Raw genomic sequence first — 15,527 nt, 5'->3', positions numbered from 1 at the left:
TAAAAAAAAAAAAAAGTTGCAGGAGAAAAAAAAAACGGTAAAACTGTTTGTATCATTTTAAAAAAATTGCATATTTGACGACTGCAGCGAGCTGTATGGGCACAGCTGGGTACTACTTTATAGTATGTTCATTCTACTCACTGGGGTTTATGCCTAAAGTCAGACTTGGGTTCATGTATAGGTATGTGTCAGCTGTGCTAGCTGTTGGATATATTTACACTAATTAAGTTCATTGGCAGATCAATTGAATGGAGGGGGGAAGGCATGGAGGGCAACCGTGGATGCCAGGGACAATGTGGGAGGAGGATGGGACATAGCAGAGGGTGGGGGATGGGGAATCAGGGATGGCAAAACAAAAAGCAAGGTATGCAGGACGTAAGAATTGGAAAATTATTTGCTGAGAACATGTATGTTGATGTGCTTGATTGAGCCATTGCACAGTGTATTTTGGATGGAAAATTCATTTGTGTGTTGTGATGGTATATAGTGAATTAATGTAGAGAATGAATACATTTAAAATTTAAAAAATTAAAAAAAAAAAATCGACAGGCGCTAGCAGGTGGTGTGGTGGTTAAAGACACTGGATCTCACATGGCTGGCTGTGGGGTCTGAGCCCTGGAGTCGGTGGTTTGTAAAACACGTGCAGACGTGCTCAATACCCTGAGAGAGCAGAGGGGTTGTGGCTGGCCACTCCCTCAGGGCGACTTCTCACTGTCTCTCTCTAGTGCGTGCCCTACGGCAAAATCTTAAATGAAAGTAGACAATGATATTATTTTATGACTACGATGGGAAATAACAAACGGAAAACACTCCTGGCCGGACCGACTGCTCCCACTACCCTTCTCTGTCACATGGCTACGTATCAGAACCACACGGGGAGCGTTTACAAAACACGCACCAGGGCTTCCCCAAGTAAAAATAAAGACCTACTTGGAAGGGGTCTATCTACTTCTCATTTGCATGTGTCTGCCACAGAGATAAATGTCAAGCTGCTTTTTTAGTAGCTAAATTCCTGTTTTCAGAAACTTCTTCCACGCCAGCTACACTGGTCCTATGGCACCTCAAAGCTCTACAATGAAGCCAGAAGGTAAGGTCCCCGGTTCCTGTCCAGGGCCCCTGTACGAGCCGGGACCCGAAAGCACGCCCTGACTCCAGCTGGCGGAGGTGAGCGTGTGGGCAGAGGTAGGCGTGTGTCACGGAAGCCACTGGGTGCCCACTTCTCACTCTCTCATGAATACTCCTCAATATAACCTTAATCCGAATGTCTAAACCACCCTGCCCTGAATAGATAACGGAATCAACAGGAACATGGGCACTAAAACAAAGCTCAGCACCCTCATGAAATTCTTCAACTGCTTTTCCTAAAAGTAGCTTTGGATTTGTGCTAAAAAAAATTGCAAACTTATACTCCTTTTGCCCAGTAGACAGCACATGCCTACTAAGTCACTAGTTGAAATAAAGAACAATTTTTGTAGTCACAAAAAGCTTTCTCACGACGTGTTGTGTAACGACCTTAGCGAGGAGCACCATGCTCTAAGCACGCTAACTTAGAGAAAACGGGGATGTAGTGGGCTGAGCAGAATCCAGCTCAACTCAGACACAACCGACCTGCTAACCACGTAGGACGTGCTGTGGAGTCGGTGCTTAGGACTCCGTGAAGTACCAAAGACACAAAGATCACCTAAAACGGCACAACTGTAGAAGAGCCAGAGATGCTGGAGGCAACAAGGAACAGGAGCAGGTCAGAGACAGGGAAGCAGCCATGCTGGCGACTTCGGAGAGGAAGGGCCCTCAGAGCAAGGGAGTCAGGAAGCGGAGGAAGATGCGGGAAAAGGCAAAGCAGATCTCCATGACCTCTCTGTCCAGTAAGGCCTCGTCACCACAGTTAATGTAGAAGGCAGTCTCGGTTCCATGTAAAGACCCTGTATGAACCGCAGCCTCGGGCGTCCCAGAAGCTCCAGGACCAGCTCTTCACTCTCATGAAGTTCGACAGCTATAGCCGCTTCCTAAAGTCTGACCTGTTCTTCAAACACAGACGAACCGAGGAAGAAGAGGAGCCGCCACCCGATGTGCAGACGGCAGCTGAGAGAGCTTCAAGAATGTACAATACATGAGACCCACGAGGTGAGGCTGGCCCTTTACAAAGCTAAGAGCTTCCTCTCAGACCGCGGGGGTTCTCCGCCTCGTTCTTTGTAAGGACTGTGATGCCAGGACCAGCTCGGCATGAACACGCTTCTCTGAGTGGGGAAGGCTGTGGATTAGAAATAGACGTAATAACAAACACACACGGACACACAAGTACAGAAAAGTGAGGATCACGTGGGCACAGCTTCTCTGATGGAGGAGTTGCGACCAGAAAGCCTTCGAGGGGATACTGTATTTTATTAACTGCGTAACCAGTAAGTTTTGCATGATGGCTAATCTTGCATAAAACAACAAATAGCTTCGGAAAAAAAGATAATCTAAAATGAACTCCAGATAAAACTTATTTATTTATTTATTTATTTTTAGAGAGATTTTTTTGCTATAGGGCGTGTGTACTTGCTGGAGAGAGACAGAAACACAAGATGAGGAATCACCCCCCAGCGGGGACGGCCACAGCGCAATCCCTTCTCCTACACCCTTAAGATCATGGGCATGCCTGCACACATGGTTGGCCTGAGTTTCAAGCCTCCAGGTCCAAGACTTGAACCACAGTTGGCCAAGTGAGAGTCCAGCAATATAACCTTTATGCCACCTACTGGGCCATTACTCCTAGAACTTAAACCACATCTTCCTGAAAAATTAACGTGTGGCTAAAGCTGTGCCACACACGCAGTCACCAATCACACCTACCTTCTACCACGCTAGGCAGCCTCGAGAGCAGCCACTGCCGCATGACCTCTCTGGGGTGACGGAGTGCTCCCCATGGCCTCTCCCATGTTACCCACTGGCCACACCTACACGGCAAGGAGGCTAGGGCTGGAGAGCTGCATTTTCCACTTTCATTTCACTTCAACTGCTGTGTGGGGCCAGTAGCTACATCAGCACCACGAGTGTAGAGTCCACGTCTCCGTCTGTGGCGTTCGACACTCACCTGCACCGTCATGGCGGACTTCACAGTCAGGGGCCAAGCTGCCGACCTAACAGTGGGGGCGTTTCACCGCCCGAGAGACCCCCATTACCGGAGCAGTAAAGGGGAAGAGGAAAGTGTGGAGGCCCTTCCACCTACCGGCCGTATGTCGATGTCACACATTCCAACACTAGTGGTGACAACGTGGCTGACCCCCAGCATTGTGTTCCCTGACAAGCCCTGCAAGAGAAAACCAGAAGTCAGATGGAAAACCACAGTCAAGCATCTCCAGAAAAATGGGTCTTGTTTAGGTTTTATAACGACACAAGCGCCTTATAGATACCGAAAAGGACAGGCTCGTCTATAAAAGCTCTCACACCTTTACATTAGAAGGGTCAAACAATCCTTCCGGAATCTTCAGCCGCTCTGCACCAAAGTCACAGTTGTAGCCATTGGGGAACTCGTAGTGGACAGTCGGCATCTGTGCGGCTACTCTGAAAGCGTTCAGACAGCATTGCGCAGGGCGCAGGGCACAGCCACACAGTGCAGGACACAGGGCACAGAGGACAGGGCGCAGGGGACAGCCACATGGCGCAGGGCACAGAGGACAGGGCACAGGGGACAGCCATACGGTGCAGGGCACAGGGTGCAGCTGCGCAGGGCACAGCCACATGGTGCAAGGCACAGGGTGCAGCCACACAGGGCAAAGGGCACAGGACACAGAGGACAGGGCGCAGGGCACAGGGCACCCCTCAGAGTTTCAAACTAAGGACTACCAGCTGATTAACATCAGAATGAAGATATAAAAATGCTAGTTAGTATATCTCAGCATCAATTCAGAAAATTAAGTACATCCAACTATTCTTTTTTTTTTTCTTAACTAAACAAATCCTTTCCTCATTTAGCAAGTATATAGTTTAAATAAAAAACATACTGTTCGTCATATGTGGAATCTGACACTTGAAGTACTGAAGCTTGAAAATCTTGAATAACACACTGTGGAAGGGAAAAAAGGTTTAGAAAACAGATGAATACTTGTCATTGCAATTTATACTTTTATAAGAATACATTTAAAATTTTGTTATGAACAAAAAGGGTCAGATTTCTGGCTGGGTGTTTCAGCAGTGTAAATCTGCCCAGCAAGGACTCTGAGTATCCAGAAATTCGATCCTGGTATCTGCAGAAGTTAAATTAGTGACTGTACATTTAAATCACAACACTAATGGGACGGTGACAAGCCATCTGTACAACCGGGACTCACACCACTGTCCTGCAAAACAAAACCAGCTTCAAATGCCATTTTTTTCAAAAAAAAGAAAGAAAAAGGTTTAGATTCAGAAGCAAGACTCCATTACCTGAATATATACTTGTTATCACCATTATGTAACTTTTAATGACTGCACTTAACAGTTTAAATTTTTTGCCGTGAAATACACAGAACTTCTGGGTTGCTAGGGAAAATTCTAACTAGTTAACTAGGCAAATTACTACTCATCCTCACAATGTTTCCCAGTACTAACATCTATGTAAAAAAAAAAAAAACAGGGACCAGCAGATGGGATAATGGTTATGCTGCTGGACTCCCCACATGGCCAACTTCAGTTCAAGTCTCAGACCCAGTGGCTTGAAACTCATACCAAGCACATGTGCACTGTGTGCCCCAAATCCCGAGGGGAGAAGGAATTGCAGCGTGGCCATCTCCCCGTGGGGTGTTCTTGCTTTCTGTCTCTCTGTCTCTCTGGTGAGCGCACACACCAGATAGCAAAAAACCTCCCTTAAAAAAAAAAGGTAGGTACAAAAAAGTGCCCACGTGACACTCGGTGTAAGCAGATTCTCACACCCTTTTACTATTAGAAGGTAACATGTGTCCGTGGGGTGGAGGTGGGTTACTAACACACACCTGTGGTATGATGATTTTACTAGCCCTTCACCCATCAATAAAAGCCACCGCTCGGAAATGGATTTTCAAGTAAGAGACTCTCCAACCTGCTCCTTGCCACGGGCAGCAAGATACATCTGTCTAAAGGTAGGGAAGGGACGCAAAGGGCCACGAGAGGAGGTCTCTGCGGAACGAAGACCATTTCCGAGACTAAAGCAGCACAGAAGTGCACAGAGCTTATGTCTGCCCTTTCAGCAAAATCCCTGCTAGGGCTCACCGCAGTGATGCTGATGAGCATGCGCTTTGCAGAGTTACCTGTTTGGCAAATAGGAAAAGCACTCCTCTTTCCTTCCAGCTATTACATCTGTTTGTGAAGTATAATTTAAAAACTCTCTCTCTGGGACCAGCAGTTAGTGTCATGGCTATGTTGCTGGACACCCATGGAGTCGACGGCGGTTTGAGTCTCGGACCTGGTGGCTTAAACTCTCGCCGGGCACATGTGCGTGCATGCCCAGGATCCCGAGAGGAGAATGGAGAAGGGATTGCAGCATGGCCATCCCACCAGTGGATGATTTCTCGCTTTCTGTCTCTCTGTCTCTCTGGTGAGCACACGTGCCCTACAGCGAAAACCTCTCCCATAAAAACTCTGTGATTCAACTAGTACGTGCTGTACTCATGCGGACAAAGCCGTGCTGTACGCTGCAGGTGTGCAGTGATTAAATGTGGGCCTAAAACAGAAAGTGCTGTGTTCAAAATATGTACATAGCACTTGAAAATAAGCGTGTACTCTCACTGGAGCCAAGCACGCGTGGAGGCTCACTTCCGTTAGCGTGTATTCTCACTCGAGCAAAGTACGCATGGAGGAGCAGGCTCACTTACGTTAGCGTGTATTCTCACTCGAGCCAAGCACACGTGGAGGAGGCTCACTTACATTAGTGTGTATTCTCACTCGAGCCAAGCACACACGGAGGAGCAGGCTCACTTACATTAGCATGTATTCTCACTCGAGCCAAGCATGTATTCTCACTCGAGCCAAGCACACACGGAGGAGCAGGCTCACTTACATTAGCATGTATTCTCACTCGAGCCAAGCACGCGTGGAGGAGCAGGCTCACTTACGTTAGCATGTATTCTCACTCAAGCCAAGCACGCGTGGAGGCTCACTTACATTAGCGTGTATTCTCACTCGAGCCAAGCACGCGTGGAGGAGCAGGCTCACTTACGTTAGCATGTATTCTCACTCAAGCCAAGCACGCGTGGAGGCTCACTTACATTAGCGTGTATTCTCACTCGAGCCAAGCACGCGTGGAGGAGGCTCACTTACGTTACACATGTAGTTGTGCCAAGACCGCGTCACCTGTGGCAGCTTCTCTTTCCTCTTCCAGTTGGCTGGAGACCCTTCCCGAACAGCTTCCTGAGGGCACCAAGGGAAGTGGAGGTGAGCGGAGGGCGCAGCGCGAGGAGGTGAGAGACAGCCCCACAGACGTCAGCCAGCACTTACTTTGGATGCGATCATGTAGGGGGGGACCAGCTCTATGTTCATCTCCTGGAAGAGCTCTCTGCACTGCATCGTGATGAAGTCTCCAGCAAGAGGGGACTTGACGATGCCTAGGAGACCCATGAGCACGTCTGAGAGGGCAGGCGAGCCCACGCTCCCCGGGCTGACTTCTGGCTGTGCTTGCACATGGACCAAGTTTTTCAAGTGAATTAACTTTCTTCACAGCATAAAGCCATGCAACTGTCTGTATTATGTGTATAACACATGTGCGTGCACACACACACTCACGATGTAAGGCATTCTCTTAAAAACACTATTTGGAAACTGACAAGCTCTGCTAGCGTGGTGCGTTGCTGTCCCCTCCACTACTTGTCCCGTGACACAGGCCCCCATGTGCCGGTTAACACTCACCCTGCTGAAGGACGTAGCCATCGTGGACTGGGATGGCAGTGGTGTGAGTGGCTCCGCTGTCCAAAATCAGCCCAGTAGAGCGGCCATTAGCAAATCTAGTTCACAGCATTAAGGCAAAAAAAGTATCGAGGTTCCTACAGTAACGTTCATACCACGTTGTCGGGGAAGTCATGATGCATTTTTAATAGAAAAACACGTCAAGGCTTTCCTGACGACCTAGTAGCACAGGGCAGGCTCAGAAGCCATTTTTTAGACACGCACGTTATAGTTCTAAATGTGTTAAAGTAAATCCAGAGATCAAATTGGTAACAGGCAATTCTGACCTAACACCAAGGACGCAGGGCTTTCAGAACAGTGGTATGAGGAACTTGGGAACTTGTGTACACTGTCTCCCCAGTCACTGAAGTCTTTGGAGACTGAGAAGCATTTAACAACTCGGCAGAAACTTAGAAACGGAGGCTGTGACCCCTGAGCTGGGAACTAGACCCACCTCACAGCACTGAGAGCCCTCTCAGTGTCTGGCAGCTGAAAGACAGCTCCTCCCTCCTAACTCGCTGGGCGGAAGAGCTATTCCAGGTGAATTCAAAAGCAGGTGAGTTGTCAGATCCCGTTTTCGACAGCTCTGTGCTCAGAAAGCCTGTGTCATGTGAACATCTAAGCTGTATTATTTTTTAATTTGCTATAGGGCATATGCACTCAGCAGAGAGACAGACAGACAGAGGAAAGAGAAAGCAAGACGCCAAGCCCGAGACTCGAACAGCAGTCGGCCATGTGGGAGTCCAGTGCCTAAACCACCACGCCACCTGCTGGCCCCACACAGTCAAACCTTACAGTGATCTATACGAAAGTGTCTACGGATCAAAGTGTGTGTCTGGGATTGCCTGAGACTCGCGGTGCCCCTACACACTGGGGAGAGCATAGGGTCAGCGCCAATACCACGCAGTATGTGCTGACAGAGCTGGAGCCGGGGCTGGGGCTGGGCGCCCGGGGCGTCGTCCTTCTCTGTTTACGTGGCTCTAGGGCGTGTACACCTGCTGGAGAGAGACTGAGAGAAGAAAAGTGAGCCAGGCCTTCCTGGGGGATGGCCACGCTGCACTCCCTTCTCTTCCATCCTCCTCGGGATTCCAGGCACACTCATGTGCCAGCCATGTTCTTCCAAGCCAGTGGGTCTGGGCCTTGAACCACACAGCCAGATGGGGGAGGGTGATTTCTGACTCTCTCTCTCTCACAGTCTCTGACAAGTACCAGCATCCAACGGAAAAAAACCTTACCCAAAAAAAAGGGAAAAAAATAAATATCCTCATTCCCTTTCTTTAAAACAAAACATTAAAGGGAACCAGCCGTTAGCGTAATGGCTATGTCGCTGGACTCCCACGTAGTCGACCGCAGTTCGTGTCCCGGACCCGGTGGCTTAAAACTCACGCCGGGCGCGTATGCGTGCGTGCCCAAGATCCCGAGAGGAGAATGGAGGAGAAGGGATTGCGGCGTGACCATCCCCCCTGGGGGGTGATTTCTCGCTTTCTGTCTCTATGTCTCTCTCTGTCTGTCTGGCAAGCGCACGCGCCCTACAGTGAAACTCTCTCAAAAAAAAAAAAAAAAAAAGAACATTAAACAGAATTTGAGTACTGCTTCCCTTTGTCTCACACCCCCTGGCGGACCATCAGCTCCAGTACAGAATACCAGCACAGCAGAGGGCAGCTGAGGTGCAGGCGGGCGAGCACTGGGCGACTGGGCAGGTCTCCTGCCTGAGCTGCCGCAGCTCCGCAGCCCCCACAGCTACCGCCGCAGGGAGACTGAGTGCAAGGATACGCCGTCAGAACCGCAGTCTTGCAGAGGAAGAAGGCGGGGATGTTATAGTGCTCGAACATCAGCTCCGTCAGCTTCTCTCGCTTCGCTCTAGTATTCCACTGGGAAAGAGAGGGGAAGATACAAGGGACTCACGGCTGAAGAATTAAAATGTGACCTATCTCAAAGTGTATCATAGCACTGTATGAACAAAAATACAAAGCATTAAAAACAGAATACCATGGCAAATAAGTTTCCATAGCATTATCGCTGTACAATACTTATTTTAACTTATGCATCTGTAAACAAACTTAATAAAATCAGATGTAAATTAATATTACTTAGTAATAAACAAAACTGCTACTATGAAGTCTAGAAAGTACAAACATTTCAAAGTACAAGAAAATATTTATAAGTTAAATCTTAAGAGTATATCTCGTAAGTCAAAATCCAAAATATGAATTTAAAACCCCAACTTCTACTTTTAGTTGGTGCTCATAAAAGGAAGTAGAAGTAGAGACGGTGACAATATATTGATAATCTATAATCAGAGGCCCGTCTTCTGGGCCCTTTTTGTCTATGAATTTCATGAGACTGGTCTAGAAATTCCCAACGACGGTTGAACACTGGACTTCTCTCTTGGAGACTTGAGTTTAAAATCAGATACATGCTCCCGTAGGGCATATTCAGAAACTGAAATGGGAAGCAGTTCAAGGAAATCAACGTTAAACAAATTCCTGGAAACATAAACATGAGGGGAGTGGTCGCCAAGTTCATGGAAAATACACACTATAAGAAAACGATGCATGAATTTCAAACACGTTTTGCACCAAAATAAACTCGTATATTAACTGCGTTTTCTGGGACCAGCAGTTAGCATAATGGCTATGTCGCTCGACTCCCATGTAGTCGACCGTGGTTCTCATCCTGAACCCAGTGGCTTAAAACTCACGCCGGGCGCGTGTGCGTGCGTGCCCAAGATCCCAAGAGGACAATGGAGAAGGGATTGCGGCAAGGCCATCCCCCCTAGGGGGTGATTTCTTGCTTTCTATCTCTCTGTCTCTGTCTGTCTGTCTGGCGAGCGCACGCACCCTATAGCGAAAACCTCTCCAAAAAAAAAACAAACTGTGTTTTCTGTGGACTGTATGAAGTCCCCTGGTAACCACCAGAACTCACAATGGCATTTTGTTCTTTCAATATTTACTGAAGTAATAAAAGTTACAGTAGCATTTAAAAATTAATCCCCTTCCGATTTTCAAATTCAAAATATTGATTTCTATGGCTCTTTAAAGAAACATTCTTCAAATGAGTAGAAAAGTAAAGGAAAACCTAGAGGAACTTGGGAAAGGTCTGTCTCACCGGTGCTTCCGACATGAGAACGGGGTGCAGGCTGGCTTCCGACTTGACGTGCGTTTTATAGGTGTGGTCCAAGATAGCCTGGAAGCCGTCCCAGTCTTCCACTAGAACAAGGACAGACGCTCTGAGAGCAGTGCTGAGCGGGGGCAGGCCCGCACCTTTCTAAGACAGGTTCCACGCCTTGGCTTCGACACTTCAACACACAGAACCTGCCTGTTGAGACCTACCGTGTAGCAGCCCTTCTACAGCAGATATGTTCGTTTCCTAGAACTAAAACTTCTCTGGGGCCAGCAGGTGGCGTGGCGCTTAAGGCACTGGACACTCCTACATGGCCAACCACGGTTCAAGTCCCAGACCTGGTGGTCTGCTTTCTCACTTTCTCTCTCTCTCTGTGGTCAAATTAAACATATATCTTTTTGGTCTCTTTGGCTCCTAGATCTGTCCCAAATGTAATTAAGGTATCGAGTGGACCTAAAATATCAAATATATTATCCAGGAAGTACTCATTAATGGCTCAGTGTGGTAAAATAAAATACAAAACAACAGTGTAATCGAGACCTAACACCCCAAAAGCTTACAAAAATCTCTATTTGGAAAGAAAATTTTAAAATATTTTTAAATTCAGAAAGGGGTCAGATGGCAGTACAATGGTATGCTAAGGCAATCACACATGGGAAGGTTGTCAGTTCAAATCCGGAGTCCTCTGTGAGAATACCAGGCAAGTGCTTGCCTGTCCATGACCTGGGACTGCCAGAGGCTGGGCTGGGTCACCAAGACTCTTCTGGGGAATGCTGTCTCTTCCCCTCTCTCTCGTTCACATAAAAAAATAATAAAAAAATTTTAAAGTTCTGAAGAAAAAAATTCAGAGAATAAAAATTTGCCCTCCACCAAAACATTCCATTAAAACTGCCATTAATGACTTTGAAATAGGCAAATCGGTGAGTATCTCAGACGTTTAATCTCACTTGACCTCTCTAAGTTTTGTGTGACAGTGCTGACTACTCAAGTTTGTAAACTCCCTGCCAAAGGAAAAAAGTCATTAATTGTCCAAGAAATTGGTCACCAGAAAAAATATATTTTTTCTGTATTTTTCTATGCAAAAATGTACCATGACCTTTCAGACAACCCAATGTTTTCAAAGGCCCAGCTGGATTTTATTTTTATTTTTTTTGGCCAAAGGACTTTACCTGTAGCTTTAACTTCTATCTCTCATTATCAGTGTAAGTTTCAGTTTCAGTGTCACAGTGAGAACATTGAGGACAACTGGACTTCTCTGCTGACGGACCCTTTGCCTTCTCTGGGCTTCCAGACCCTCCCCTACATCCCAGGGTGTTGCTTTTCGTTCTTAGTGGGTGCATCTTCTCTGCTGGTGAAATCCCAAACAAGTCTGCACTTGTTCACGTTCTCAGCTCTCTTCTCATATTCCAAACTATTTCTGTAAATATGCAACTTCCCATCTTACTGGACTCCCACCTGGACGTCCGAAACTCTGAACTCAATAAAGCCACTTATTGGGTGGACCCAGCAGAGCTACCACAGCGAGCCTGGAAAGGGCCACGAACAGGGCCGACCCTTAGCTGGCGCCTGGGACCTTGTAGGTACCGAGCTGTCTCGAGTTTCCTAGAACTTGTCTGGCCTGATGAATACCTCCCTGCACAGATGCTGAGCTTACCCTGAATACCTAGAGCCACTCCTTGTCCCTGCACCGTTCACTCCAACAGGGCAGAGCTGGGCACCAGCCTTCCTTCTGGGGCCTAGGCCTTGGGGACGTGCCAGGAGAGGGCACCTATGTGACCAGTCCCCAGGAGAAGCCTCGGATCTTGGGCTTCTCATGAATTCCCCTCACAGACAGCACACAGCACCCCCGGGCGAGAGCATCGAGCACCCTCTGTGACTTCACTATGGACAGACACCCAGGAGCCTTTACCTGGCTGCCCCTTCCCCGCCGCTCCTTCTGTGTGCAGCTCTGGCAAGCAGGACAATAAGCCTCAGTGCTGAGTACAACCCTGGGCCGAGTGCTGGGGTCCCACCCGGTCAGCCGGGATCCCTGGTATCCCCAACACCCTGGCCTGTAAACCCATAAGCTTGGCTGCTCTGCCTCCATGGCTGTCCCATCATCACCCTGTCGCCCTAGAAGGTCTGTGACACTCTCCCCACTCGTCGCTCCTCACCCCTCTCCTCGCCGCATACTGCGTGGCTCCTGGCCATCCAGAAAGCCGCCTGCGATCTCCTCCGCCAGCAGCACGGTTTGAACCCTCTTCCCTCCGTCAGGGCTGCCACAGCTCCCTTCCTGACCACCCCGTCTCTAGCGGCTGCCTCGCTCTGCCACATACAGCTGCTGGCTCGTCTTTCCGTCTAGCAAACAGGAGCCAATCACATCCGGTTCGAATCCCTTTGGGTGACCTCTCAGTTACTAGCTGAACACACCCTAGGACAGTTTAAAAGCTTCTGTGACTGCTCTCTACCCCCACCCCGCTGCTGACCCAATGCACTGCACAGTTCTAAACACGCAAGTTTCTTGGACCCGTCCCCTCGCCCGTGTTGGTCCCTGCACTTAACTGGGCCTGGCCGGCCAGGTAACCCTTGTTCACTGATCAAGAGTCTGCACACGTTCCTTCCCTGGTAAAAACCATCACTGACCACCGGTGACAGCACCACACCCCTCCCCGCTGAGGCCCTCCTCGCTGAAAGCCCTCCCGGGGGACACTCGGCCCGGAGAGGGCTGTACGCGGAGGGCACTGCCCCTACTTGACCGCGAGGCCCTCGAGGCAAAGGCACCTTTCTGATGCACTCTGCATTCTCAGCGCCCGGAACGTCGTCTGTAGAACACAAACGACAAAGAGGGCCGACACCGCACCCCATCACGAGGACCCGCTGCAGTGTAAGACGTGCCAAGCGCTGTCTGAACGGCATACCCATCCCGTTCTTCAGGGGGGAGATGGCCTCCATGTTCTCCCGAGGGACGCGCAGGGCGTTGGTGTCGATGTAGTAGGCCGGGCCGCCCGGCTTGCCCTTGTCACCATCGATCTCCATCAGCGTGCTCCCGTCCTCTCTGTCCACCACCATGCCGATGGCCGTGGGGAAGTCCACCTGCGGGAGTCAAAGCGTGCTGTGCGTCCCCGCCTTCACCACGCGTGTTCTGAATCAGAAGCTGGCCCGCACATGCCAGAGGAGCGCCGCACTTACCTTAGGGCAGTCCTCGCCAGCATAACCTGCTCTCACGGTATAGGACCCAATATCGAAGACGAGGGCTCCAACTTCATCTGAGAAAATTAAATGTAATTAGAATTAACCACCTGCAACTAACTCCCATATAAAATCAAATAAGTAGAGCCAGCCCACACATGGTCTGAGCTGAGTCCTGGACTCAGTTGCTTGAGACACCCGCTGGAAGCTGGAAGCGTGTGCATCCCAACGCCCTGTGGGGATGGAGAGGGGAAGGGGCTGCAGTGTGACCCTTCCCCAGGGGGGCGCTCTCCCTTCCCATCACTCCCTCCCTGGTGAGCACACGGCCCTCTGACAAACGCTTTTAATACTGAAGAGGCACTTTATGTACTTAAGATGACAACATCTGTGAAAGCGCTATAAAAATTAATTACACTCATATCATTACTAGCTTGAACCTAGTTTTAAATACACCTTAAAGATTCATTTCATTAAAAAATAAAAGTCTGAGACCAGCAGTTAGTGTAACAGCTATGTCGCTGGACTCCCATGTAGTCGACCGCAGTTTGAGTCCCAGATCCGGTGGCTTAAACTCACGCCGGGCGTTTCTGTGTGCGTGCCCAAGATCCCGAGAGGAGAAGGGATTGCAGCGTGGCCATCCCCCCCAGAGGGTGATTTCTTGCTTTCTGTCTGTCTTTCTGGTGAGTGCATGCGCCCTATAATAAAAACCTCATACATACATACATAAAAGTTGTACACTGTCGATCAGTAGCAGTTCAATCAGGAAAGAGACCGTATACTAAAATGGGGTAGCTTGAGGCATATTTTAGTTTAAGGATTACAATTTATAAAGATACAAGCAAGGCACAGGACAACCGGAAGGGACAATAGAAACAACTGACAACAGGAAGGGTCCCTGCCACGTGTAAAAGTTACGTTAGAAACAGCAAGAACCATTACCAGATCTGGAGAGAGCGGTGTGGGCCATGCCCTCGGAGGGAAACGGTGAGCCACGGCTGACCCTCAGGGGATGTCACGAGGCACCCCTCCCCCAGGCCAATGGGTGCCCGGTCACTTGTCATCCAAACTGGGACACTTCGGACGGTGAAAGGGGACCCGCTGATAACAAGTAGCGTGGGTCCCTCCACAGCCGGCAGAGCCGGGGCAGACAGAGCCACAAGCGGGCTGAAGGCGGCTTCCAGGACACAGCGGGCGAGGGGGCCCTGCTGGGGCACAGCGCAAATGCCCAGGGAACGCCCAGCCGTGATTGGGAAGGAACTTGGCAAAGCCCGAGAACACAGGGCCCGTGAAGCTAAGCGTTTAGTTTATAGTCACGCGGGCCAGGGGACAGGCCAGAGAGACTTGGGGCACTCGGAGACGGTTAATAGTCCGGTGCTCAGGAAGAACGCTGGTCGCGTGTGGGGAAGCCTCTGCTTGCACTTCACCGCCACCGTGGCCAGGCGGTCCGTGCTGCTGCAAGGAGAAGCCCAGGGCCATGCCAGACCCCCAGGCGTGCCTGCAGGCCCGGGCAGGGCGGTGGCACACACCTGCAACCGGTAGGGAATGACAATGACAGGGACGAGCCACCGGGACAGGGTCAGCTGGTACAAGGACGTGCCCAGGCTCAGGCCCAAGGTGTCCCTGAACACATCACACACATGCCCAGGATACGGGCAGGCTGGGGTGCTTGTCCCTCCCCGTCCCTCCCCGTCCCTCCCCTTAATTTTCTTTTTTGGAGAGAGTTTTGCTATAGTGTGTGTACACTGGCCAGACAGATGTGTACACTGGCCAGACAGACAGAGACAGAGAGACAGAAAGCAAGAAATCACCCCCCAGGAGGATAGCCAAGCCAGAATCCCTTCTCCTCCATTCTCCTCTCGGGATCTTGGGCACACATGCACACACCTGGCGTGAGTTTAAGCCACCGGATCTGGGACTCGAACCGCGGTCGACTACATGGGAGACCAGAACATAGCCATTACACCAACTGCTGGTCCCGAAAAAATTCTTTCTTTAAGGAAGGAAGAGTGGGCAGCCTCATGTCTCTGGACCTCCCTGCTACGGCCTGAAAGCCGGCACAGACGCAAGGCAGCAGAGGCCCAGGGGGGCCAGCACCGTCCTGGGTCACTGGGTCACGAGGCCCACAGACCTCCCCAAGCCTGCAGAGCCGCAGGCAGCTCCCGGTGCAGACGGGCTGCCGACAACCCACCCAAGGACGCACCCTGCGGAGGGCCGGCGGGTGCCTAGGGGACTCCGGAGCCCCTGCGAACCCCCTCAGAGCCTGAAGTGTTCCCTCTTCCCAACCGCAGAGCTGCAGCCTCGCACCAGCAGGACGGTCCCCACCGCCGGCGTGCGGTCCAGCCCCGGGACAGCGCAGTCCC

General features: G+C 50.2%; 1 protein-coding gene across 1 annotated transcript in view; it reads right to left on the bottom strand.

The window, feature by feature from the left end:
- ACTL6A (actin like 6A) overlaps positions 1–15,390 on the bottom strand; it is a 20,839-nt gene extending 5,449 nt beyond the window's left edge. The window contains exons 1-11 of the mRNA XM_006162729.3: positions 15,368–15,390; positions 13,168–13,244; positions 12,897–13,071; positions 9,985–10,085; positions 8,650–8,747; positions 6,841–6,935; positions 6,433–6,539; positions 6,256–6,345; positions 3,987–4,048; positions 3,432–3,546; positions 3,212–3,292 (exon numbers count right to left, since the gene is read on the bottom strand). Of these exons, the coding sequence (XP_006162791.1) occupies positions 3,212–3,292; positions 3,432–3,546; positions 3,987–4,048; positions 6,256–6,345; positions 6,433–6,539; positions 6,841–6,935; positions 8,650–8,747; positions 9,985–10,085; positions 12,897–13,047 (900 nt within the window). The 5' untranslated portion in view covers positions 13,048–13,071; positions 13,168–13,244; positions 15,368–15,390. The remainder of the gene's footprint in view (positions 1–3,211; positions 3,293–3,431; positions 3,547–3,986; positions 4,049–6,255; positions 6,346–6,432; positions 6,540–6,840; positions 6,936–8,649; positions 8,748–9,984; positions 10,086–12,896; positions 13,072–13,167; positions 13,245–15,367) is intronic.
- Between the last annotated feature and the right edge of the window lie 137 nt (positions 15,391–15,527).

The sequence above is a fragment of the Tupaia chinensis genome, unplaced genomic scaffold (genome assembly GCF_000334495.1).
Source record: "Tupaia chinensis unplaced genomic scaffold, TupChi_1.0 Scaffold140400_1, whole genome shotgun sequence".
In the NCBI taxonomy this organism is placed as follows: domain Eukaryota; kingdom Metazoa; phylum Chordata; class Mammalia; order Scandentia; family Tupaiidae; genus Tupaia; species Tupaia belangeri.
The sequence above is the reverse complement of the archived record's forward strand: the minus strand, read 5'-3'. Positions and strand labels throughout refer to the sequence as shown.